Consider the following 27,957-nt stretch of genomic DNA (forward strand, 5'->3'; position numbering starts at 1 on the left):
ATCTTCCCCGCTCAACCCCGCCCCCGGGGGACGGCGCTGCTTTGGGAGGCTGGAGCCAGGAGGTGGCGCTGCTTTGGGAGGCTGGAGCCGGGGGGGGGGGGCGCTGATTCAGGAGGCTGGTGCCGGGAGGGGGCGCTAGTTTGGGAGACGGGCGGTGGCAGTGGTTTGGGAGGCTGGAGCCGGGTGGGGGCGCTGGTTTGGGAGGCCGGAGCCAGGAGGTGGAGCTGGTTTGGGAAGATGGAGCCGGGAGGTGGCAATGGTTTGGGAGGCTAGAGCCGGGTGGGGGCGTTGGTTTGGGAGGCCGGAGCCGGGAGCCGGCGCTGGTTTGGGAGGCCGGAGCAAGGAGGCGGCTCTGGTTTGGAAGACGGGAGGCGGCACTGCTTTGGGAGGCTGGAGGCCGAGAGATGGCGCTGTATTGGGAGGCTGCAGCCGGGAGGCGGCGCTAGTTTGGGAGGCTGCAGCCGGGAGGCGGCGCTAGTTTGGGAGGCTGCAGCCGGGAGGTGGAGCTGGTTTGGGAGACCCAGGCCGGAGCTGGAAAGTGTGGATCTTAATATTAAGACTCTCCATTGGGGAGTGGGTGGTGGGTTTGAGAAATATCGGGTGTATTTACTGAGTGCGGAGCCGGGGGGAGGGTGTCTGGGCCGTTGCGGGAGCTGCTAGCCGATGTGGTGAATCTGCGGCCCGGGGCCCACGCTGTCTCTCTGTCATGGCGGCCGCTTCGGGCCCGGCTCCGGCTTCGGGCTTTCTGCCGTTCCGAGCCGCCCCGCACCCCCGCCCCGGTCAGCAGCAGCGCCGCCGGCGCCTGAACAAGAACAAGAAGAAAAACTGGATCAAACACAGCGATATCAGTGAGGTGGAGGATTTTCTGGAGGATGTGAGGCTGCAGGAGCGCGCGGTGGGGTGAGTGACAAAGCAGACCCCCCCCCTTCCCACCGCCCCGCAAAACCATCCCCCAACCACCCCCCCCCGCAAAACCATCCCCCAACCACCCCCCCCCCGCAAAACCATCCCCCAACCACCCCCCCCCCGCAAAACCATCCCCCAACCACCCCCCCCCACAAAACCATCCCCCAACCACCCCCCCCGCAAAACCATCCCCCAACCACCCCCCCCCGCAAAACCATCCCCCAACCACCCCCCCCCGCAAAACCATCCCCCAACCACCCCCCCCCGCAAAACCATCCCCCAACCACCCCCCCCCCGCAAAACCATCCCCCAACCCCCCCCGCCGCAAAACCATCCCCCAACCACCCCCCCCCCGCAAAACCATCCCCCCCCGCTACCCCTACCCCCAGCCCCCCGAAAAAACACCCCCACATACCTGCCTCATACCACCCCCACACGCCCTCAAAACAACCCAATCCCCGCACTCCCCATATACCCCCCACACACTAACCCTAAAACAATCACCCATAACTCCAAATCTTTCCCCCATCCCCAATATAACACCACCCCCATATAGCCCCCACGTCCCCAAAATGGCCTCAACACATCCCCAAAATAGCCTCAACACCCCCACTCAATATAACCCTCACACAAACACTAGAATCATAGAATCCCTACAGTGCAGAAAGAGGCCATTCGGCCCATCGAATCTGCACCAACCATGATCCCACCCAGGCCCTACCCCCATATCCTGACTTATTTTAGCCATTAATTCGTCTAACCTACACGTCTCAGAACGCTAAGGGTCAATTTTAGCATGGTTGATCAACCTAACCCACACATCTTTGGTCTGTGGGAGGAAACCAGAGCACCCAGAGGTCCACAGACATGTGGAGAATATGCAGACTCCACAGAAACAGTGACCTGAGCCGGAAATCAAACCCAGTTCTCTGGAGTTGTGAAGCAGCAGTGCTAACCATTGTGCTACCGTGCTGCCCCCCCCCCCCCCCCCAATATAGCACCAACCCCCCCCATACACCCCTTCCCAATATAACTCACTCATACCCCCAAAGCGATCACCCTCCCAAATAAAACACACCTATACCCACTCTCAATCCTCCAGACTATTCCCTTACATCCTAACCCCCAATATAACACCAACCACACACCCTCATATACCTCCACACCCCAATATAACCGCCGCCACACTAACCCTCCTGAAACAATCACCCACACCCTCAAATATACCCCTACCCCAAATATAGCATGTACCTCACACCCCCCAATATAATGCCAACCCTTCCCCCCATATACCCTCCACAGCCCACACACAACCCCCCCAATATAACACCAACATCACCCCCATATCCTCCCTCCCAACCCCCCCACATACTAACCCTCATATACCCCCACATACTAACCCTCATATACCCCCTCCCAACCCCCCACATACGAACCCTCATATACCCCCTCCAAACCCCCCTCATATACCCCCTCCCAACTCCCCACATACTAACCCTCATATACCCCCTCCCAACCCCCCACATGCTAACCCCCACAAAACAATGTAACCCCCCATATAAAACTAACATCACCTCCAAACCCCACCAAAATAATCAACCGATGCCAAATATAACACAGCCCCCCCCCCAAAAAAACCCAACACCTCCAAATAAAACACACACGTATCTCCAACATCCCATATACCCCTCCACACACTAGCTTCCCCAAAACAATTATCCCAATATAACACACTAATACCCCCAAACCCCACAAAAGTAACACAAACCCTGCCACACACAACCCCCCCAAATATAACACACTAATACCCCCTTCTCCAACCCTTCCCAAAAAAAACTAACCCTCCCAAATAAAATGCACCCCCCACACACACACACACACACACACACACACACACACACGTACGTGATGTGGAGATGCTGGTGTTGGATTAGGGTGGGCATAGTAAGAAGTTTCACAATGCTAGGTTAGTACCAAATAAACCTGTAGGACTTTAACCTGCTGCTGTGAGACTTCTTACTATCAGACACACAATTTTTGCACACCACCTCCCCCCTACAGTGCAGAAAGAGGGGGGGAGGGGGGCGGAGGGAGGGGGGCGTGGCAGTGGCACGCTCTGGAGAGTGAATGTTAACGAGTTGATTGTGTGGAGTGTGCGGACTGTTTATTTAGCGTAGCGTCACACGCAGACTCTTTTACTCTGAATGATGGTGGAAGGATTTCCAAACTGATTATTAGCACCTTGATCGCTCCTTCTGTGGCCAACAAGTCCTGGTGTTGGACTTGAGGCAGAGATGCCGGTGTTGGACTGGGTAAACACAGTAAGAAGTCTCTCAACACCAGGTTAAAGGCCAACCAGTTTATTTGATAGTAATCCTACAAGCTTTACTATCAAATAAACTGGTTGGCCTTTAACCTGGTGTTGTGGGACTTCTTACTCTGTTGGACTTGAGCCCAGAGCTTCTGGTCCCGCTGTAGGTGCGCTACCCACTGTGCCACAAGGGCTCCTTGGGTCTATTGATTGGGATTGTCCACAGTAGGGTCTCAGTAACAGTGCGTGAAGTTAATTAAATGAAGAATCTTGCGGCTGTAATGTGGTAAGATTCTTCTGTAACAAACTGGTTGTGATTTGTCTCCTATTTTTGCATTTCTTTTCAGTGGCCTTGTGTCTGAAAAGCTGGATGAAAACCTGTTCTTTGTTGATACTGGCAATGATGAAAAAGGTGAGAAATGTCCACTGGCAGTTGGAAATACCCAGAAATTTTTGAGCTGTTACAGAACCATGTGGCCATGGGTTTTGCTCTGGTTCTTTGTGTAGTTACACTTGTCTCCTGTGCCAGAAAGTTAGGTGGCTTTATACTTTTACTTATTCATTAATTATTGTCATAAGTAGGCTGACATTAACACTGCAGTGAAGTTAATATGAAAATCCCCTAGGCGCCACACTCTGGTGCCTGTTCGGGTACACTGAGGGAGGATTTAGCGCCTACCCAGCACATCTTTCAGACTGTGGGAGGAAACCCACACAGACACGGAGAGAACGTGCGGACTCCACACAGTGACCCAAGCCGGGAATTGAACTCAGGTCCCTGGCGCTGTGAGACAGCAGTGCTAACCATTATGAAACTTTCATTTAATAACACCCTTTTGAAGCCTCTTGGGATGTTTAATTATAGTTTCTGTAATCTTCACTCAGAAACAGCTTTCCTGTCAGATTAGGTTTATTTATTAGTAGGCTTACATTAACACTGCAATGAGGTTACTGTGAGAATTTGCCGCACAGTTTGGTTACACTGAGGGAAATTTACTATGGTCAAAATGCCTAACCAGCATGTCTCTTGGATAGTGGGTGGAAAGCGGAGCAGCAGAAGGAAACCCACACAGACACGGGGAGAATGTGCACTCCACACAGACAGTGACCCGAGTCGGAAATCGAACCCAGATCCCTGGCGCTGTGAAGCAGCAGTTCTAGCCACTGACTTGAGCGTGCAATACAGGCGCAGGACTGAGAGTGAGCTGCCCCGCCAGAGCTATGTGCCCCATCCACCCTCGTGTAGGTGTAAGAAAAGATAGATGGTCACTAGTTAAGAAGAAGTGTGTGAGCGTTCTAGGCAAACTGCGCTGATGTTAGTCCCTCAACGAGCATCATGACAGGTGATGTGCACATGATCACGTGGTGTGTGTGTCGGACCTGGGGGAGGGGAGTGCGCGGTGAGTGCTTTATTGCTGGATTTTTAAATTCTTTACCTGTACAGGGAGATAATTGTTTGATTGCTTTTGTAGATCTGGTCCACAATAAAGGAAAATTGAAGCCATTGAGAATCGACCTGATTCTACAATCTGACTCCAAGGTTCCAGCTCCTATAGAGTAAGTACCAATCTGATATCAGCCTATATTGGATTTTACTAAAATACACGGAAATCTGTCTTTTATAAATAGTGATGTGATACACATAATTGTTACAGAACTGAGGATTTCAGTACGCGTATGGTTATAAATCATACTGGGCACAGAACTGCCAGGGTGCAGGTTGAAAGTTTGGTGGGGATGGGGGGAATGTTACAAAAATGTTACTGTATACCACTGGGGTATAGTACTGGTGGGGACGGGTCTGAGTCTATAATACTGGGGTACGGAATTGGTGGGGATGGATCTGTTGCTATATAACACTGGGATACAGTACTGGTGGGGATGGGTCTGTCACTGTACCACTGGGATACAGTACTGGTGGGGTTGGGTCTGTCACTGTATAACACTGGGGTACAGTACTGGTGGGGATGGATCTGTTGCTATATAACACTGGGATACAGTACTGGTGGGGATGGGTCTGTCACTGTACAACACTGGGGCACAGCACTGTGGGGATGGGTCTGTCACTATACCACTGGGATACAGTACTGGTGGGGTTGGGTCTGTCACTGTATAACACTGGGGTTCAGTACTGGTGGGGACGGGTCGGTTGCTGTATAACACTGGGGTTCAGTACTGGTGGGGACGGGTCTGTTGCTGTATAACACCAGGGTTCAGTACTGGTGGGGTTGGGTCTGTCGCTGTATAACACTGGGGTTCAGTACTGGTGGGGACGGGTCTGTCGCTGTATAACACTGGGGTTCAGTACTGGTGGGGACGGGTCTGTTGCTGTATAACACTGGGGTTCAGTACTGGTGGGGATGGGGTGCATCGTATTACTGATTGTGGCAATATTTGAGTTTGTTTATTAGCATTCCTAAGGAAGGTTTGTAAAGTTTTTTGTCTGTAGATTGTTGTTATCTGTGGATTACATATGTTTAGCACTAACTGCCATTGTACCAGGATACTGACATGTTTAGACCCAGGAAAAATCTGATCTGAGTTATTTTTGTCATATATTGAGATGCAGTGAAAATATTGTTTCTTGCTTGCTTTAGAAACATAGCATACTGTTCATAGAGTACACAGGGGAGAAGGAAAGGAGAGGGTGCAGAGTGCAGTGTTACAGTCATAGCTAGGGCGTAAAGAAAGATCAATTTAGTGGGAGTAGGTCCATTCAAAAGTCTTATGGGAACAGGGAAGAAGGTGTTCTTGAGTCAGTTGGTAAGCGACCTCAGACTTTCCTATCTTTTTCCCGATGGAAGACAGAATGTCCGGGGTGTATGGGTTCCTTAATTATGCTGGCTGCTTTTCTGGGGCAGCGGGAAGTGTAGACAGTGTCAGTGAATGGAAGGCTGGACTGGGCTTTGTTCATGACCTTCTGTAGTTTCTTGTGGTCTTGGGTAGAGCAGGAGCCCATACCAAGTGATTCCCCCGACTTCAGCGTGAGTAAGGCCAGATAAATAGAATTAGAACAAAGAAATGCAGGGGTGGCACAGTGGTTAGTGCTGCTGCTTCACAGCGCCAGGGACCTGGATTTGATTCCCAGCTTGGGTCACTGTCTGTATGGAGTTTGCACATTCTCCCCGTGTCTGCATGGGTTTCCTCCGGGTGCTCCGGTTTCCTCCCACGCCACAAAGATGTGCAGGTTAGGTGCTAAATTCTCCCTCAGTTACCCGACCAGGTGCCGGAATGTGGCGACGGGGGAATTTTCGCAGTAACTTCATTGCAGTGTTAACGTAAGCCTACTTGTGACAATAATAAATAAAGTTAAAAATGTAACACAGGAACAGGTCCTTTGGCCTACCTAGCATGTGTTGATATATGGTTTCTTTCCCCCTGTTTGCCTCTTTTTGATGTGTCTATGAAGATACGTCTTGACCATTCCTAACATGCCTGCTACCACCACCTCCACTGTCAGTGGGTTCCAGGCTCCCATCACCCGCTGATATTGGCCAAACTAAATTGCCCCTTTAACGCCAGGGATTAGCAGGGTGAATATATGGAGTTACGGGAATAGGTGGGATTGTGGTCAGTGCAGACTCGATGGGCTGAATGGCCTCCTTCTGCCATGTAGGGATTCTATTAAAACTTTCCCTGCATGCCTCCCCTAAATCCCTCCCTCACTTTGAACCAGTGCCCTCTTGTAGTTGATCCTTTTACCCTGGGGGAAAAGCTGCTGACTATCCACCCTGTCTACACCTCTCCTAATCTTGTAGACCTATATTGGTCTCCCCTCAACCTCTATCCTTCCAGTGAAAACAATCTCCTCATAGCTAATATGCCCTCCAGAACAGGCAATATCCTTTCAGTTGTTACGAGAATCTTTCCTCATGAGCTGGTATTTTGTTGTAATTGTTACCTAAGTTTCTTTTAAAAGTGAGTAATTTTTATATTTATAACTTGATCCCTCCAGTGTTTTAGCTCATCAAATTCCAAACAGTCGGAAGCTCAGAAGGAAAGCGGAAAGTGAGAAGCGTTTAGGAATTATCCCCCGGAAACAGCGACTGCTCAATGCCAGGCTCCTGAATCCTGTGGCAAAAACAAAACTCATCCCCAACAACAACCCCACCAGGAACTTCTATGACCTGTGGTCAACCGCAAGTAAGAGAGGAGCCTACCCTTTTTTATCCACCTGGAACGCCTACGTTCTGAATTCTCCGTCACCTGTACAGGTGTCCAGTTCCACCCCCACAGTCACTCTCCGAATTGTTCATTGATGTCAAATCTCTCACTGTCAAGAGGGAGTGATTTGTGGTGAGGTGCTGTTCCCACCTAGCCTCAATCTTCCCCAGCCTGTGTTGGTAGAATGAGATTGAGAAAAGGAAACTGCTGGGGAGTCAGTAATTATGGAGAGAAACAGAGTTAACATTTTGGGTCAGTGAACTTTCACCAGATTGATCTGAAACATTAACTGTTGTTTGTCTCACTGCAGACACAGGTGTCTTAGCATCATAAAATTTCTACAGTGCAGAAAGAGGCCATTTGGCCCATTAAGTCTACACCGACCACAATCCCACCCAGACCCTATTCCTGTAACCTCACATATTTACCCTGCTAATGCTCCTGACTAAGGAGCAATTTAGCATGGCCAATTGTAGGCGCGAGTTGGGTTGACTGGCCGTGAGAAATTGCCCCTTAATATTAGGGGGAAATTAGGAGGGTAAATATGTGGGATTATGGGGATAGGACAGGAACTGGGTGGGATTATTGACAGTGCAGGCTGGATGGGCCAAATGACCACCACCTGCGCTGTAGATTATATCAACCTAACCCGCACACCTTTGGAGTGTTGGGAGAAAACTGGAGCACCCAGAGGAAACCTCATGCAGACATGGGGGAGAATGTGCGGAGTTTGCACAGACAGTGATCTGAGACTGGAATTGAACTCGGCTCCCTGGCGCTGAGAGGCAGCTGTGCTAACTACCATGCCACCGTACCACCCCATGGTCTTGCTGAGTGTTTGCAGCAATTTCCGTTTTGATTTCCGATTTCCAGCATCTGCACTATTCTTATTGGGAATCGCTTGGTTCTCTGGTCAGAAGCTGCTGTGGCCCCCTGTATCAGCCCTTGTTCGACTGGCTGCAGAAAGATTAGAGCAGAGTGCATGTGGTCAGTCTGGTTCGCACCTACATTGGTTATTGCTCAGTGACCATTGGGATACCAAGTGAGGCTTAGTGCAAATTGCTATGTTATTGAGAAGTTTCGCTCTGTAATGTACATTTTCGACTCACTATGGTTGTCTGTTGCTATTTCGAGGTCCCCTAGACAAGGATCTGGAAGGCAAAGACCAGTGGTTCCTGGAACAGACGAAGAAGAAACGGCTGAAGGTAGGTGTCTGAGATTTATAAGACTGCTGTAATTGGGTGAGGATTTTATTCTGCGTCGACTGAGTGAGGTAATCTGCAGTAATGAGAGTAATTCAGTATAGCAATACATCATTCTCTCCCTCTGTCACTGCAGCACTCGGATGCTGTGTTACCAGGAGGAGACCATTTAGCATCTTGAACCTGTACCTCCACTCAGTTAGATCATGGCTGGTTTGTTTTCTATCCCCCTTACGGCTGCATAACAGGATAGTGTCATAATGCTATCCTGCACACACCCCTGTACAGAGCACCACTTCTGTTAGAAGTATTTTGTACCAGACCGCAATCATGGGATCATCTGCGGAACTCTATTTTCCAGAAGGTTCTTCTGTCACAGTGGCTTCCCCGGTGTTTCTGACTTGGCTGGAGGGAGTAAAAATATACTTTCTAAATCTGAATGGACAAAGAATTCATTCAGTCCATCACACAAGCCAGCCTCCCATCCATTGACTCTGTCTACACTTTCCACTGCCTCGGGAAAGCAGCCAGCATAATCAAAGACCCCACGCACCCCGGACATTCTCTCTTCCACCTCCTTCCATCGGGAAAAAGATACAAAAGTCTGAGGACACGTACCAGCCAACTCTCAAACAGTTTCTTGCTGCCATCAGATTTTTGAATGGACCTATCTTGCATTAAGTTGATCTTTCTCTACACCCTAGCTGTAACTGTAACACTACGTTCTGCACTCTCTCCTTTCCTTCTCTGTGGACAGTATGGTTTGTCCATATAGCATGTGCAAGAAACAATACTTTTCATTATGTTAATACATGTGACAATAATCAGATTTTAAAAAATGGCAGATGGAATATAATATGCAGAAATATGAACTTGTCTACTTTGACAGGAAGAAAAGAACATATGCAACTTAAATGGGGACTTAAACAGTTCCCACTCTGTGCCCTTAAATGGGATGGCATGGTGGTTAGCACTGCTGCCTCTCAACGCCAGGGACCCCAATTCGATTCCTGGCTTGGGTCACTGTCTGTGTGGAGTTTGCACATTCTCCCCCCCGTGTCTGTGTGGGTTTCCTCCGGGTGCTCTGGTTTCCTCCCGTAGTCCAAAGATGTGTACGTTAGGTGGATTGGCCATGCTAAATTTCCCTTAATGTCAGGGGGACTAGCTAGGATAAATGCATGGGGTTATGGGCATTGGGCCTGGGTAGGATTGTGGTTGGTGCAAACTTGGTGGGCCGAATGACAACCTTAGGGATTAGGAAGGCAAATGGGATGTTGGCCTAATAGCAAGGGGAATTGAATATCAAAGTGGGGAAGTCTTGCTACAACTGCACAGAACATTGGTGAGACCACAAGGAGATTACTGTGTGCAGTTTTGGTCTCCTTACTCGAGGGAGAATATACTTGTGTTGGAATCACTTCAGAGGAACCTGTTTCCTAGAATGAAAGGCTTGACTTATGAGGAATGCTTGGCAGGCTGAGCCTGTATCCAGTGACTGAGGTGCAGAATTAGGCCACTCAGCCCATCAAGTTTGCTTCGCCATTCAGTCATGGCTGATATTTTTCTCTTCCCTGTTCTTCTGCTTTTTTTGCGTAACCCCTGATCCCCTAATTAATCAAGAACCTACGCAGGCAGTCAATGACCTGGCCTTCACAGCCTTCTGCGGCAAAGAGTTCCACAGATTCACCACCGTCTGGCTGAAGAAATTCCTCTTCATCTCTGTTTTAAAGGATTGTCCCTTCACAATCCTTCAGCCTGAGGTGTGCCCTCTGGTTCTAGCTTTCCCTATACTGGAAACGTCCTTTCCACGTCCACTGTATCCAGGCCTCGCAGTATCCTGTAAGTTTCAATAAGATTCACCCTCATCCTTCTAAACTCCAACAAGTACAGATCCAGAGTCCTCAACCATTCTTCATACAACAAGCTCTTCATTTCAGGGATTATTCTTGTGAACCTCCTCTGGATCCTTTCTCAGGCCGATACGTCCTTCCTTAGATACGGGGCCCAAAACTGCTCACGATACTCCAAATGGGGTCTGACCAGAGCCTTATACAGCCTCAGAAGTGCATCCCTGCTCTTGTATTCTAGCCCTCTCGACATGAATGCTAACATTGCATTTGCCTTCCTAACTGCTGACTGAACCTGCACGTTAACCTTAAAAGAATCTTGAGCAAGGATTCCCAAGTCCCTTTGTGTTTCTGATTTCCTAAGCATTTCCCCATTTAGAAATAGTCTATGCCTCCATTCCTCCTCCTAAAGTGCATGACCTCTCACTTCTCCACATTGTATTCTGTCTGTCCCTTTTTTGCCCACTCTCCTAACTTGTCCAAGTCCTTATGCAGCCCCCCCGCTTCCTCAATCCTACTTGTCCCTCTACACATCTTTGTATCATCTGCAAACTTAGCAACAGTGCCTCAGCTCCTCCTTCCAAATCGTTAATGTGTATTGTGAAAAGTTGTGGTCCCAAGGGCACATCACAAGTCACTAGCTGCCATCCTGAAAAAGATCCCTTTATCCCCTCTCTGCCAGTCAGCCAATCCTCTATCCATGCCACGATCTTACACTTAACACCATGGGCTCTTAACTTCTCTAACAGTTTTCTATGCGGCACCTTGTCAAAGGCCTTCTGGAAATCTAAATAAATCAAGTCCACTTGTTCTCCTTTATCTAACTTCCTTGTCGAGGTGATCTTATAGAAACATATAAGATGCTGAGAGGATGTTTTCCCCTTGTGGGAGAGGCTGGAACTAGAGAACACCGTTTTAAAGAAAAGATTCCCCCATTTAAGGAGAAGATGAGTCATTGGTCCATTGAATTTTCTTCCCTGCAGAGCAGTGGAGGCTGGGTCACTGAGTACTGTTCGAGTTGGGTAAGTTCTCAATTAACGGGTGGGGGCGTGAGGGGCAGAGAGGGGAGATGGGAAAATGGAGGTGAGACTACAATTCGATCTTATCAAATGGTGCATCAGGTTCAAAGGGCCAAATGGCCTACTCCGAACTTGTGTGTTCTTCACTCAGGAAGTCAATGTCTGTCTGCACATGGGGACGAAGGATATTGTTGTCTTCAAACTGTTGTTTTTTTAAAATTTTCAACAGCGTCCGCTCAAGCTAAACGAAAAGCCATCCCAGGTAGCGGCGATAGAAGTGATTGCACCTGGCGGATCGTACAATCCCACCTTCGAATCTCATCAGGTACATGGGCTCTCAGAGTCGGCACTCCATTCCCTTCTCATTGCAAATGTATCATCACAGCCTGAGAGAGTGAGTGTCTGCAGAAATGGAACTAGAGAGAGCAGCTGTTGGAAATGAATCATGGGGAGCAGAGGAGGCTATTCAGCCCATCATGTTTATACTGGCTCTTTCAGACAAATGTTACCAGACTCTGTAGCAGTTTCTGCTTTGTGGCTAATAAACCTCAGTGAGAAGAGACTACTCAGCTGCCTTAAATCTTGTGTTAAGAGCCAGATCAGAAACTCCAAGGTATTTTGTAACATTAGCCTAGACCCTAACTTTTACATTTGATTTTGGCATTAGGGTAAGTGGAAGATGTTTCACTCCAGGTATGATTGAAGTGACCCACAAGGAAACTTTTACCAAAACAAACTTTATTTCAGAACATAGTTAGAATATAACCAATATAATATAACTTTTACCAATTAAAATACTTAAATGTGACAAAGTATAATTCTTAACAGCTAGCTATCTCTATTGTTCCAATTTAGCAGTACCCCCATAGATGTAAATCCCTTCTTTAGAACCAATTAGCACAGAAACCAAAGACGTTTACTTAGGTACCAGATTTCCAGCCTTCTGATGCTTGTGGAGAGTGATCCAGACACCTCTCCTCTATTGTTTATACAGCAATTTCTAGAGAAAGCTCCAACCCCAAACAGTAGAATGAATCTCTGAGCAAAAGGCTTATTTCTTGGCAGATTCCAGTCTCCACTTCAGGCAGAGCAAGAGGTACAGAGAAGGTGAGCTCTCTCTAAAAATCCCCAAAAGCAGACTACCCTTGAGTTCTCTGTGAAAGCCCAACTGTACCCAGTCATATGACCTTGCCTGCCAATCCACCCTACTCTGCAATATCCTGGGGGAAACGCAAAATAGCAGAGCACTGTATTAGTTCAGGTTAAAATAAACATTGCATCCTTTAAGATCAATTATGTTGCTGCATTAACAATACGGTGCTTCTGGATCCAGACAACGTGGCTCTGATAAATGGAAGGAACTAGTAAACACGTTTGGCGCAGAAACATGGTGAAACCACATTCCTTGAAGACACAGTATTGTGGGTATTCTGTCTCGAGTAGAGATGGGGTTTTTATTAAAAATCTTTCTCCTGTCAATGATGATTATTCCTTTAACACTTCAAATGAGTTATCAGATGCCAGTGTATTTGCATAATGTTTACTGTTGAACGTCCCATTACGGCTGATGGGAGTTGTATTATTGATGCACACTGACAGATGTTTTAACTCTTGACACAGGCCTTGTTACTGGAAGCTCATGAGGTGGAGGCGAAGAGGCTGAGAGTCGAGGAGAAGATTAATCGGCAAGTGGCCTATCCACCTGCAGAGGAACTGGCTACAAAGGTAGGAGCCATTCACTGCCCTCGCTGAGCGACTGCTGCACTGTCTAAAATGGTGTCTTTCAGATGGGGCGTGAAACCGGGGCCCTGTCTGCCTGCTGGGGAGGCTGTCAAAGATTCCACGTCCACTATTTCCAAGAAGAACCAGGGTGGAGTTCTGCCTGGTGTCCTGGGGCCAATATTTATCCTTCAGTCAACATCGCTGAAAGCACACCATGTGACATTAACCGCGTTGCAGGATCTTGCTGTGTGCTGGGGCAGCACCATAAGATATGGGAGCAGAAATAGGCCACTCAGCCCATCGAGTCTGCTCTGCCATTCAATCATGGCTGATATTTTTCTCACACCCGTTCTCCTGCTTTTTCCCATAACCCCTGATCCCCTTATTAATCAAGAACTTATCTATCTCTGTCTTAAAGACACTCAATGACCTGGCCTCCACAGCCTTCTGTGGCAAAGAGTTCCACAGATTCACCACTCTCTGGCTGAAGAAATTCCTCCTCTTTCTAAAAGATTGTCCCCTTAGCCTGACGTTGTGCCCTCTGGTTCTAGTGGTACAGTGGTTAGCACTGCTGCCTCACAGCACCAGGGACCCGGGTTCAATTCTCAACTTAGATCATTGTCTGTGTGGAGTTTGCATATTCTCCCCATGTCTGCATGGGTTTCCTCCAGGTGCTCCGGTTTCCTCCCACAGCCCAAAGATGCACCAGTTAGGTGCATTGGCCATGCTAAATTCTCCCTCAGTGTACCCGAACAGGTGCCACAGTGTGGCAACTGGGGAATTTTCACAGTAACTTCATTGCATTATTAATGTCAGCCTACTTGTGACTAATAATGAACTTTATTATTTATTAGAGTCGTTGCTGTGTTCCCTACATTGCAACAATTGATGACACTTTGAAAGTGCTTCAATGATTGTAAAGTGTTAGAGGTGTCTAAGTGTTTGGGAACTGTGTTACGCAAATGCACTTTTTGGTATCATTTCCCTCTCTTCCTGGGACACGGTTCCCACGGGCATTGGTTTTTAACTCCCCTGAAACCTGTGACAGATCTGGCTGCTTGCTCCTGGTGCATTCCTGATGCAAGAATCCCCTCCCAGTTCTGACCAGCTGCTTCTCTTTGCAGGAATCGGTGCTCGGGGAACTGTGCGAGGGTCTGCTGGTGGATTCGGAGGATGAAGAGCGAGCGGAACCTGCCAAAGCGGATGGTGAAGTGGCTGAAGATGGCCCCGTCCGGAATGCCGTTCGTCGTAACAAGAAAACAGAAAGGGAACGGAAAAGGCAGAAACTAATTAAAAAGCAGGTGGGTGTGGAACTCTGGAAAAGGCCATTCAGCCGTTTGAGCTTGATTCACTATTTGTTGAACTAAATTAACTCTGTTTATCTGTTGTAGTTCAGGCTGGTGTCCTGGGGCTAATATTTATCCTTCCGTCAACATCACTGAAAGCACACCATCTGATGTTAACTGCGTTGCAGGATCTTGCTCTGTGCTGGGGCAGCACCATAAGATATGGGAGCGGAATTAGGCCACTCAGCCCATTGAGTCTGCTCTGCCATTCAATCATGGCTGATATTTTTCTCACACTCGTTCTCCTGCTTTTTCCCATAACCCCTGATCCCCTTGTTAATCAAGAACCCCCTTGCCTAACAAAAATATGTATTGAAACATCTGTCCTTCAAAGCACAGTTTTCATCCAAAACCTACGCTGCATCTTTTCCTCCCATCATGGTACAGAAAATTCCTCTGCATCCTCCCTATCGCATTGTCTATGAGAGAAACCTCGGGTGATTCCATACATCCTGCAGTTGCAAATCCAAGGTAAGGTGTGACCATTGGAACGTAGCAGCAGGATTAGCCCGTTCAGCCCCTCGAGCCTGCTCCACCATCCAGCAAGGTCATCGGATTGTGTCTTCAACTCCACATTCCCACTTAGCCTGCGATTTCTTTAAACTCCATCGTTAATCTTTATATGTAATGATCCTACCTCCATTACTTTCTGGGGAAGGGAGTTCCAAAGATTCTCAACCCTCTGAGAGAAAGAACATCTTCTCATCACCATCTTATTTGGGAGACCGCCTTGTGTTTAAACTGTGTCCTTTAATTGTAGTCTTTCCCACAAAGGGAAACATCTTCTCTCCCATCCACCTTGTCAAGTTCCTGTACAGGATCTGGTATGTTTCAATAAGATCATCTCTCGTTCTTCTTGGATGGCACAGTGGTTGGCACTGTTGTCTCAGCGCCACAGACCTGGGTTTGATTCCTAGCTTAGGTGACTGTCTGTCTGTCTGTGCGGAGTCTGCACGTCTCCCCCGTGTCTGTGTGGGTTTCCTCCGGATACTCTGGTTTCCTCCCACAGTCTGAAAGACTTTCTGGTTAGGTGCATTGGCCATGCTAAATTTTCCCTCAGTGTACCTGAACAGGTGCCGGAGTGTGGCAGCTAGGGGATTTTCACAGTAACATCATTGCATAGTGTTAATATGAGCCGACGTGTGACACTAAAAAACTAAACCAAACTCCAATGGATACAGGCCCAACCTATTCATCCTTTCCTCAATATAACACACCCATGTCAGTCGAGTGACTCTTTTGTGAAATACTTCTAATACATATATATTCTTTCTTAAATAAGGGGATGATAATAGTACGCACCACTCCAGATGTGGTCTCACCGATGCCCTGTACAACTGCAGCAGTGTATCACTACTTTTATATTCCATTCTGCTTGCAATAAAGGTCACCTTTCCATTTGCCACCCAATGGTTCAGGTGAAGGCAGTTCTCACGGTACAGCTCCGTCTTTCCCCTCCGTTCCGGTGTCATTGCCGTGTGAATAGAAAGCCATTTCTCCCATGCTGATCTTTGAACCTCTGTGCATTTAACTCTTTTATTTACCCGGCTGTGGCTGAGATAGTAATCTGTATGAGACCCATTCTCTCAACGTGCATTCTGTTCCTTTTAGGAGCAAAGGTTGAAGGAACAGAAGGAGGCCCGGCGGAAACAGCAGGATCTGTTCCGGCTTCGATCCATCAAGGGTGAAGTGAAGCAGTTTGAGCTTAAGCTGGCCAAGAGGAAAGCCAAGCGCGTAGAGAAACAGAAAGCAGAGGTCAACAAGACTCGACGCCTGGGCCGGTTGAAGTAAGTCGTCTCAGTGTTGCTTGGGATGGGAAGGAGTCTGGTTAACATGTGACAGGCTGGAGACGGCTATGTGGATGGGGGAGCAGGGCAAAGGGCTGTGGTGCTTTTTGGTCCATTGTTAGGGACCAGGTCAGAAACCCCAAGATACGTTATGAAGCCCGACTAGCTGCTTCACAACGCCAGGGACCCGGGTTCGCTTCCTGGCTTGGGTCACTGTCTGTGCAGAATCTACATGTTCTTCCAGTGTCTGCGTGGGTTTCCTCCGGCTGCTCCAGTTTCCTCCCACAGTCTGAAAGACAATGCTGGTTATGTGCATTGGCCATGCTAAATTCTCCCTCAGTGTACCTGAACGCTGCTGGTGTGTGAGGACCAGGGGATTTTTACAGTAACTTCATTGCAATGTTAATGTTAGCCTACTGTGACTAATAAATGACTTTTAGACCCCGAGAATTTTTAAAATTTTGGCATTAGTGTGAGGATAAGGTATTTAACTCCAAGCAAAATTCTGTGGACACTAGGAAGCTTTAACCAAAACAAACTTTAGTTTAACAATACAGTTTAAATACAACCAATGAATTAGCTGAACTTTTAACAATTGAAAAAGTTAAACATGACCAGATACAATTCCTGACAGAAGTCTACAAAATTGAGAGGCATCGACAGGGTGGATAGTCAGAGGCTTTTCCTCATCGTGGAAGTGTCAGTTACATGGGGGAAGCAAGGTTCAAGATGAAAGGAGGAAATTAGTGGTGGATGCTTAGAACATGCTACCAGAGGAGGTGGTGGAAGCAGGCACATTGACAACATTTAAGAGGCATCTGGATGGGTACATGAATAGGGAGGGAATCGAGGGATATGGACCGAGTAAGGGCAGAAGGTTTTTTTTTAAGTTTAGTTAGGGCAAGCATGATCAGCACAAGCTTAGAGGGCCAAAGGGCCTGTTGCTATGCTGTACTTTTTTTTTAATTGGTAATCTGTCTCTATTTCCAGTTTAAGCAATATTCCTCATAGACTCAAACTCCCTTTCAAACTCTGTTAGCAAAACAACACAGGATTATGTGTGTGTACTTGTTCCTAGTCCTAAAGCCTTTGAACATCTGTTCAAAGAGAGACATCTGTCTTCGGACTCCCAACCAGCAGCCTCCAGAGAGAGAGAAAAGCACTTGCTTCTTGCAGACTCAAACAGAATCTGCCTGCTTGTCTCTGTAAACTTAGCTTCTCCCATTCACATGACTCTCTTGGCAATCAACCTAATTAAATTCTATTCTGAAAACCCAAGAGAAAACAAAAAATAAACAAAAAATATATTAGCTCAGATTAAAACAAGCAGTTCGTTGTCTAGGATTAATTGTACTTCTGAATTCTCAGTATGTGGGCTTTCTGGAGCAGACAAAGCAGCACTGATTAAACATAGCTGAATTTTAAACAAAAAACATGACATAAATATATTTCTTGAAGAAACAGGGTCTTTTGGCAACCAGTGATTGGCACCCATGTTGGTGATCCCCTCTGCGTGGATGTAGGCGTGGATGGGGTGGTTGGTCAAGCAGTGTGCCTGGTGCAGGGAGAGGGTGTTGTGAGCCAGCAGGAGAGGGTCATGTGATTTTGAGCTGGAAATAAATTGGGGAAATAGGTACCATATAACAAATGAGTGCAGAAATAGTAATGCAGATGTAGCGGGAGTGAGGGATAGGCGACTCTATGCCCTGCCCTGTTTCTGTCAGATTTGATACTATCTCATTTGACAGTCATGAGAGCAAGTGTCAGTAATGTTCAGTGTTATTGGTGGCCTCAGCTCATTAAGGGATGGGGAGGGGGCCAGGGCCAGTTGGTAGGTGAGTCCCTGTACACTGGTCGATTCTGTAGCATATTGACAGTTTTGAAGGTACTTAACGACCAATGTAGAAAATTAGAAATGTGGTTAAAGACGTTTCGTCAAAGTTTTTTGTCTTGCACTTATCAGGACAATCGCAAGAATACGAGTGTTGGGAGAGAACAGCAACTTTATACTGTATGAGAAGAGAGTGCTGATTGGTTGGCAAGTGCAGTTGTTACCGTGGAGAATGCACCACTTGATGGTGACTGACAGTTAACTGCCGAGCATTGTTTGAAATTTAAACCAGGCAGCTTTTTTCTGGTCAAGGCATTGCCCTGAGGAACAAACCAGCAAATGGTTGTCACTAATTTTGTTTAGCTGAAACAGGCGCAACGTGTGTACCTGTTCTTTCTGTCTACAAAGTACAAGGCCATGTGTACAAATGTATGTAGCTTCCAGTACACCCATGTGCCACACTGCAAGCCCAAGTGATCATCTTAAATAGTTTGTCAGTGTAATTTTTAGCACACCAAGGATTATTTGTCCAATCATGGAATCACATCTAATGTTGGACATTACAAGGTGGAGAAGGTAATCAAGAAGGCATACACATGTTTGTGTTCATCAGCCAGGGCATTGAGTTTAAAAATTGGCAAGTCATGTTGCAGCTTTATAGAATCTTGGGCCATACTTGGAATAGAGTGTTCAATTCTAGTTGCCATGCTACCAGAAGGATGTGGAGGATTTAAAGAGGGTGCAGAAAAGATTTACCAGGATATTGCCTGGTATGGAGGGCATTAGCTACGAGGAGAGGTTAGAGAAACTTGATTTGTTCTTATCAGAACGACAGAGGTTGAGGGGTGACCTGATGGAAGTCTCCAGAGTTATGAGAGGCATGGACAGAATGGATAGTCAGAAGCTTTTTCCCAGGGTGGAAGAGTCAATTACTAGGGGGCACAGGTTTAAGATGCAAGGGACAAGGCAAGTTTTTTACACAGAGGCTTGGTGAGTGCCTGTAACTCACTGCTACGGAGGGGGTAGTGGCAACAGATACGATAGTGACTTCTAAGGGGTGTCTGGACAAATACATGAATAGGATGGGAATAGAGGGATACAGAGATTGGAAGGCTGGGGGCGGTTTTTGGTTCAGAGGGGCAACACAATCGGTGCAGGTTTGGAGGGCCGAAGAGCCTGTTCCTGTGCTATAATTCTCTTTGTCCTTATTATTGCTTTGCAAGCACGGGGTACAGTCTGTACCTTCCCATTGCAAACAGTGACTGTTTAACACATGCTGTTTAACACAATCCACTGGTTTTTGGGACGTACAGCTTATGCACTGAAATTCATATAACCTGTTACCCACTTGTGATGGGCAGAATGCCTTTTTGGCTGGCCGGTAGAGAGTGCCACTGCATAGCAGCAACAGGAAACAGCTCGCTTCACCTGTGGCAGCTTGTATCATTGTTCTTTCCCAGGACCCTTGTCTGGGTGCTGTTGACGGAGTAACGTGCTGACTGTTGTGTGTTTATTTCCCCCGTTAGGTACGAAGACCCTGACCTTGAGGTGCAGCTCAGTGACGAACTTGGTGGTACGCTCCGAGCTCTAAAGGTCAGTATTGCTGCGGTGTTTATCATACTCTGACTGGATGTTGGTGATTGGCATTATGACAAATCCTCCACCGGCGCGCGCGCACGCACACACACACACACACACACCCCCCCCCGCCTCCCTGTCGGTTTCTGAACATGGTGATGCTGCCCCATTTCTGGGTAATGCAGGTTGAGCGTGCGACGTACAGAATAGGAAGAGATTGTTGGGATCCACCTGATCATTATTCTATCACTTCCATAACTCTTTTCCCTGCCTAGCCCCTCTCCATTTCTCTGTCAGTTCTGCCTCCTCCTGAAGCTTGGAGCTAGCGGTTGTACGATGCCTACCCTGCCCGATGATGAGAGCCATCCTTGCGCACAAAGTATTCCCATCCCTGGATGGGAATGTGAAGATAGCTCAGGGTTTCCGGGGCACTGCCAAGTGGGCTTTGCTCTGGGATCTGAGGGCAGAGAGGGTGCAATTATCTGGAACGTCTTCAACCCACTGGCTGACCCGCCTGGATCTAAGACGATTGGTGGAGGCTCTCGGCCTGGGCTCAGTGTGATCTGTGCACTTCTGTCTCTGTTGTCTCACTCGCTCGTTAATCCTGAACAAATTGATGTTGTTTTGGAAGTGGGTTCAGGAATGGCTGGCTAGTGTTTCGGCATGGGGGGAGGGGGATAGTATTTGGACATGTCAGTGTTTTGAGGGAGTGACTGAGAGTGTACCAGTGTCTGGGGTGGTATGTCTGTGAGTGTGTTACTGTTTTGGGGGAATTAGATTGTGATTTTCCTGCGGGGAGGGGGGAGGAATGGAATTGTTGCTGGAAGCACGCCGGCACATTGGTTAGCACTGCTGCCTCACAGTGCCAGGGATCCAGGTTCAATTCCCGGCCTGGGATTACTGTCTTTGTAGAGTTCGCACATTAAAGTAAAAGGTTTATTTTTTAGTCACAAGTAAGGCTTATGTTAACACTGCAATGAAGTTACTGTGAAATTCCCCTAGTTGCCACACTCCGGCGCCTGTTTGGGTCAACACACCTAACCAGTACGTTTTTCAGACTGGGGGAGGAAACCCATGCAGACATGGGGAGAATGTGCAAACCCCACACAGACAGTGACCCAAGCGGAGAATCGAACCCTGGTGCTGTGAGGCAGCAGTGCTAACCACCATGCTACCATCTCTGTGTCTGCATGGATTTCCTCCGGGTGCTCCGGTTTCCTCCCACACGCCAGAGATGTGCAGGTTAGGTGAATTGGCCATGCTAAATTCCCTTTAGTGTCAGGAGGATTGGCAGGGTAAATATGTGGGGTTACGGAGATAGAACCTGGGTGGGATTGTGGTCAATCAGACTCGATGGGCTGAATGGCCTCCTTCTGCACTGTCAGGATTCTATAATGATAACTTTGATAGCATTCCGAGGTGAAGGGAGTGGTTGGTGGTGTGATTTCAATCCTAGAGGATTCCCAGAGGTTTTTAGTATTTGTTGGGAACATCGGGATAGTTACACAGCACAGGAACAGGCCCTTCAGCCCAACTCCCCCCTGCTGTCTGGATTTCCTAAACTGACCCATTCCCATTTGCCTGTATTTGGTCCATATCCCTCTAAACCTTTCCCATCCGTGTACCTGTTTAAATGTAGCTGAATCCCTCTCCACCACCACTTCATTTCATACATGCATCACCCTCTGTGTGAAAGAGCTGCCCTTCAGGTCCCTTATAAATCTTTCACCTCATCTCTAACCTCTGCCCTCAAGTTTTGGACTCTTCTACCCCAGGGCAAAGACCTTGTTTGTTCACGTTCTCAATGCCCCTGATGATTTTATAAATCTCTATAAGATCACCCCTCATCCTCCTACACTCCAGGGAAAAAAGTCCCAGCCTCTCCTTATAATTCAAACATTCCAGTCCTGGTAACATCCTTCTCAATCTTTCTTTGCCCCCTTTTCAGTTTAATAGCATCCTCCCTATAGCAGGGCGACCAGAGTTGTACACAGTGCTCCAGATGTGGCCATACCAATGTCTTGTACAGTTGTATCATAACGTCCCAATTCCTGTACTCAGTGCTGTGACTGATGAAGGAGAGTGTGCCAAATGCCTTCTTCACCACCCTGTCTACCTGTGATGATTGGGTAAATCACCCATCCTAAGTAAAGACTGAAAAGCAAGAGCTAACTAAGTCGGCAGCCAGGGCATTTTGCACATCATCCAGAATACTCTCCCTGGGTACCTCGGTCATATTTGATCCTATCTCTGATGCTCCCTGCCTCCCTCTCGCCAAAGCAGCTTGGCAGACACCTGACTGCGGAAAGATCTGTGTCATTCCCACCCAGAAGATTATTTTACCCAGGGTTGAATTTGAAACTGGTTTGAGGAGTTCTACTGCTTAAGACTGCGGGATTAATAATTGTTCCTTTTTGAGCTGTGTTGGGAGTGTGTCTCTGTGATTTCTATTTAACATCTTCTATACCGTTTGTTTTAGCCCGAGGGCAACATCCTGGCTGACCGATTTAAGAGCTTTCAGAAGAGAAATTTGATTGAACCCAGGATAAGAGCAAAGTAAGTGGAGTGTGACTTCTGCAGAACTGTTGGCATGAGAACATGTTTTGTTAAGCAGGGCAGAACCTGCTCTGAGCCTGACCTCCATTTAACTCACTTCAGGTGGGGCAGTAAACAGACTCTGACTGTTCGACTCGGACTGGGTAGAGGGATGAAGTCAGTCAGCCCCTCCCACAGCTCCTGATTGGCAGTCCAATGATTTAATTGGAAAGAGCTCATCACATTCGGATGGAATCAGACATGGCAGTGATGCCCTCCGTTGTTCAATAGCTCAGTAACACACATTACCTGGACCTCCTGTATGTTGCTGGGTGGCTGGTTCACGATGCAGAGCGATGCCGACAGGACGAGTTCAATTCCTGTACCAGCTAAGGTTATTCATGAAGGCTCCCCTCCTCAGCTTTGTCCCCTCATCTGAGGTGTGGTGACTCTTGGGTTAAATCACCACCAGTCCCCTTGGGACCATGGCAACTTTATTTTTTACTGTACACCACAAGAACTTGCATTTATATAGCACCGTTTGCTGCTTCAGATGCCCCAATGCACTGTATAGCCAATTGAACGCTTTGGAAGTGTTAACTCGGTTGTAGGGAGTGGGGCAGCTAATTGGTGCACAGAAAGATCCCACAGGCAACAGAGAGACTAATAACACGATGACCTGTTTTTGTAATGATGATGGTTGATGGATAAAATGGCCGTGAAACCAGGGAGAACCCTTCTCCTTTTCGCCTAGTACTACAGAGTGTTTCACATTCTGCGGGGGGAGGGGGGGTGCAGTCCCAGTTTTGCGAGAAGATTGAGTTTTTTTTTCAGTAAAATGTATTGGCCTCAATTTGCTATTTTTCTTCATTTAGATTCAAGAGGAAGCACAAGTTAAAATACGTTGAGAAGAGAGCGTTCAGAGAAGTGACGTAAGTCTCCAGCTTCTACAATCGCACTGCAAGCTAATCTGGTTATTAACTAACCCTGCAGCGGCTAACTGAGACTGCTGCCGCATTGCTGTTCAGTCTGAGATTTAAAGACCTGCGCTGGTCTAAGTGCACCTTCTGGCAATCTTGTCGCATTGGGGATAAGATGGGGAAATAGAGTTGAATCTCTACAGTGCAGAAAGAAGCCATTCGGCCCATTAAGGCTGCACTGACATTCCCACCCAGGCCGTATCCCCATAATCCCATGGATTTACCCTGCTAATCCTCCTGACACTAAGGGGCAATTTAGCACTGCCAATCCACCTAACCTGCAAAAGTGCGGCATGGTGGCGCAGTGGTGAGCACCGCTGCCTCTCAACGCCAGGGACCGGCGTTCGACCTTCGACGTGGGTGACTGCGCGGAGTCTGAACGTTCTCTCTGTGCCTGCAAGGGTTTCCTCCCACAGTCCAAAAGACGTGGAGGTTAGGTGGATTGGCTGTGCTAAATTCTCCCTCTGAGTACCCGAACAAGCGCTGAAGTGTGGTGACTAGGGGATCTTCACAGTAACTTAATTGCATTGAGAAGTTTGGATTCTGTGCTCACGGAGTGACTCTGGAGTGAGGGTGAGCTATAGCTAACGCAGACACACAGTCTCACTCAGAGGAGCAGCGCTTGTGCATAGTGTTGCTGCCTGTTCTTGGCTGGTGGTCACCGGTATCCAGCCCAGACCACAAACTGCATACACTTCCCCCAAACTTTGCAGAAATCTGCTGACATCCCCTTAAGTTGATTCCGATATTTCAGCTTGCGCTGATATTTTGTTTTAGATCAGTATAATCATTCTTTAAAACGTGATCGGCTGAGACACGGAATCTAGAGACAACTTTTTTAAAAAAAATTTGATACTGTAAACATGGGACGGAGGTTCAGGCCTGCATCGCAGACTCAGACTTGCTAGTAACACCAGACTATGAGGGGTATAGAGAGATGGGTAGGGAGCAGCTGGTTGAGGGTCAGTCACGAGGGGCAGAGCATTAGAATGAGGGGGCGGGGATTTGAGAAAAAACTTTTCCACGTAGAGCAGGGTCTCCCACAGGCCACAGCCGGATCGGAGTTTGGAGATTGCTGACCTAAAGGATGGTGGGAATCTGGAATGCGCTGCCTGGGAAGGTACTGGAGGCCGGAAACCTGACAATCGTCAAAGAATATTTGGATGAGCACTTGAAATATCTGAACATTCAAGGATATGGGACAAGTGAAGGAAGATGGGATTAACTCAGCTTTAGTGGTAGTTAGTGTCGGTGTGGACTCGATGGGCCTTTTCTATTATGTTTGACTCTTATTCAAACTTACGGCTTCCACTTTGTGCTGATTTAAGTGTGCCCTCTTTAATTTCTGAATTGAAGCAGGAGACCGAGTGCTGTCCCCTGTTCCGTTCCCCTGTTTATGTGTAGCAGAGTTTTAGCAACAACGTGGCAAACCCAGAACCTTCCCTCAGCGAGGCCCCAACGTCTGGAATAAGCACTGTGCGCATTCTGGAAATGGCTGCTTCACTACCTGGAGTTCCCTCGGCCGGCTCTTTCCCCTATTCCCTGTACTCATATCCTGATTCAGCCCCCACACCCTGAACGTATCCCAGAACTGCATTGCCCTTTGCCCTTGCCTCCCCCCTGCAATGACACTGCTCCCCCTTTTTCCCCCATCCTTTATTACTCTCTAATGCCCATTTGATGATAAGTTGTGCATTCCGCCCTGTCCTTCAGATTTCTGGCCCTCTCCTTGTTCACCCCTCCTCTCTCCCCCTCCCCGATCTCTCTGTCTCCCTCTCTCTCTCTGTCTCCCTCTCTCCCTCTCTCTCCTTCTCCCCGCCCCCACGCTCAATGTCTCCTTTTTAGTCTAGTCTTTGTAAACTATGTTTGGTGCTCCATACATCTTGTTTTAACTTGCAAACTTTTCCTTTCTCATCAATCTTGCAGTTCTGCTCCTTCACCACAGGCTCTGTCATTAAATAATTTGAGGGGGTGTTTGGCCAAATCTACTAATCTCAATATGATTCTGGTACTTCCCATGAAGGGGCGGTCAGATGTTGGAAATGAACACATGAGTCTTCAGTGGGATCCCGGGATTGATCTCAGTTTGGAAGTGAGTCAGATTTAGCTAAGCTACCATGGGCGGCTTTGTACTTCCCCAGATTTCAATGCTGCCTAATGCGGCAAGACGGTGTGGCTTCACACCCAAGATACAGGCTCCCAGGTCTTGAGACTCCAAGTTATTTATCTGCTGCTGTGCTAAGGGAAGGTTTGAGGTTGTGTCTCTGGAATTCAGAAGAATGAGCAGACCTGTACTGTGTACAGTTTTGGTCTCCTTACTTGAGAAAGGATATACTGGCACTGGAGGGGGTGCAGAGGAGATTCACTAGGTTGATTCCAGAGTTGAGAGGGCTGCCTTATGAGGAGAGACTGAGTAGACTGGAGCTATACTCATTGAAATTCAGAAGAATGAGGGGGGCCTTATAGAACCATGTAAGATTATGAAGGAAATGACAAGATAGAAGCAGTTTCCACTGGCAGATGATATTAGAACCAGGGGGCATGGCCTCAAAATAAGGGGGAGCAGATTTAGGACTGAGTTGCAGAGGAACTTCTTCACACAAAGGGTTGTGAATCTGTGGAATTCCCTGCCCAGTGAAGCAGTTGAGGCTATCTCACTGAATGTTATTTTTGAATGGTAAAGGAATTAAGGGTTATGATGAGGGGGCAGGTAAATGGAGCTGAGTCCACAAAAAGATCAGTCATGATTTTATTGAATGGCGGAGCAGGCTCGAGGGGCCAGATGGCCGACTTCTGCTCCTGCTTCTTATGTTGAAAAATGTGTCCAAACTGCAATTGTTAATCTGCCCTGGAGGGCAGGATCTGTCACAGGGTGATAGTATCTTCAGTATTGCCACTGGGCCCGTGAGTGCATTGTTGGGAATACTTCAGGATAACATACCATTTCGCCCACACACTTTTACATGCAATGCACTAATTCCACGATGCCCTTGAAGCCATCCCTCCCAGCTAAACCGTCACCAATACCGAGCCGTAGGGTAAAATATTGCAGATGCTGCAGAGCTGAAATAAAAAGAAAAACACAGCAGCTCTGGCCGTCTCTATGGAGAGAGAATCAGAGTTAATGGTTTGAGTTCGATGTGACACCTCTAAACTGAGCAGTGAGGCACTCACTCCATAATCACCGCAATTGTGCTGTGGGAAATGCTCTTTAAATTCCTGCTGTTGTTGCTTCTCTCTTAATGGAGTCTCCCAGACTATGATATTAAAATGTTATTTTTATGAAATTGTGTTTTTCAGGTTGTAGGAAGAGATTCGAGGGTGAAGTTGATGACTGAAATATTTTTCATGTCTGCCAGTAAAGTATCTGATGCGTTTACTAACACAGATGGTCTTTTCAATAACTGGCTGTATTCAACTTATGGCTGATTTTAAACTTCAGAATTTTATTTATTATTGTCATAAGTAAGTCTTACATTAACACTTCAATGAAGTTTACTGTGAAAATCCCCTAGTTGTCACACTCTGGCGCCTGTTCGTATACACTGAGGGAGAGTTTAGCACCTAACCAGCAAGTCTTTCGGACTGTAGGAGGAAACCCACGTAGACGTGGGGAGAACGTGCAGACTCTGCACAGACAGTGACCCAAGCTGGGAATTGAACCCGGGTCCCTGGTGCTGTGAGGCAGCAGTGCTAATCACTGTGCCACCCACATGGAATGATGCATGTTGTGGTTTTTCTTATTTCTGTTAGGGTGTGTGTCAAGCTGTCACTTCTGGAAATTTATCCAATGACATTATTTGTCAAACATGTCATTCTGTACTTTAACAGCAGCTCCCACCTTTCGCTGCCAGTGGGATCTTCCTGTCATAGAATCCTCCAGTGCAGAAGGAGGCCATTCGGCCCATTGAGTCTGCGCTGACCACAATCCCACCCAGGCCCTATCCACGTATTTACCCTGCTAAAACCCCCTGACACTAAGGGGCAATTCAGCATGGCCAATCTACCTAACTAACATGTCTTTCGGACTGTGGGAGGAAACCGGAGCATCCGGAGAAATCCCACGCGGGCACGGGGAGAACGTGCAGACTCCACACACAGTGATCCAAGCTGGGAATCGAACCCAGTCCCTGGTGCTGTGAGGCAGCCGTGCTAACCGCTGTGCCGCCCTGCAAATCCCACACCGTGTCTTTTTTAAGAGGCTCTTTAAAACCACCATTTGACCATCTATCCAAATGTCTCTGGGTACAACTCCATGTTAAATTCAGTCTGATAATGTTCACATCAATAGTGCTGGAATCTTCGGCTAAGTTAGGACCTATGGAAATGTGGGTTGCTGCAGTTGGTTTGCTTGATGCCACCGACTAAACCACCAGGAGGAGCTATCGAGCTGCTTTCACACTGCCCGAGATTGACCAGATTCCAGACAGATTGTGGGAACGACTCCAGTAAAATCCGTTCTTTAACATTGGACGGAATATATGCCTTAGGGATAGAAAGTTTCAACAGGACCCATTCCCATTGCTCTACTGTACCGCACAGTTCCACAGTGCTTCATCACCCACAGTATAACTCCTACTGCAACCTAACCCACGTCATATTCTATAAATATGTGAAAGGTAAAAGGATAAGAAGAGAAGGGATAGGACCTATAAAAGGTGAGGGGGGAAAGGTTTGTGTGGAACCAGAAGAAATGGCAGAGGTGCTTAACGAGTACTTCGCCTCAGTA

At 47.6% G+C, this 27,957-nt stretch overlaps 1 protein-coding gene across 1 annotated transcript; it reads left to right on the plus strand.

Moving 5' to 3' along the window:
- The first annotated feature begins 689 nt into the window (after positions 1-689).
- On the plus strand, positions 690-26,613 carry nop53 (NOP53 ribosome biogenesis factor). The gene is made up of 13 exons (XM_080218315.1): positions 690-900; positions 3,565-3,629; positions 4,690-4,774; positions 7,173-7,360; positions 8,516-8,586; positions 11,679-11,774; positions 13,070-13,174; positions 14,296-14,472; positions 16,129-16,304; positions 19,662-19,728; positions 22,193-22,269; positions 23,124-23,180; positions 26,529-26,613. The coding sequence occupies exons 1-13, from the start codon at positions 707-709 to the stop codon at positions 26,533-26,535; spliced, it is 1,365 nt and encodes a 454-aa protein (XP_080074441.1). The 5' UTR covers positions 690-706; the 3' UTR covers positions 26,536-26,613.
- The last annotated feature ends 1,344 nt before the right edge of the window (positions 26,614-27,957 follow it).

This window comes from Carcharhinus amblyrhynchos, unplaced genomic scaffold, assembly GCF_965287045.1.
Source record: "Carcharhinus amblyrhynchos unplaced genomic scaffold, sCarAmb.v2.hapA scaffold_37, whole genome shotgun sequence".
Classification (NCBI taxonomy): Eukaryota; Metazoa; Chordata; class Chondrichthyes; order Carcharhiniformes; family Carcharhinidae; genus Carcharhinus; species Carcharhinus amblyrhynchos.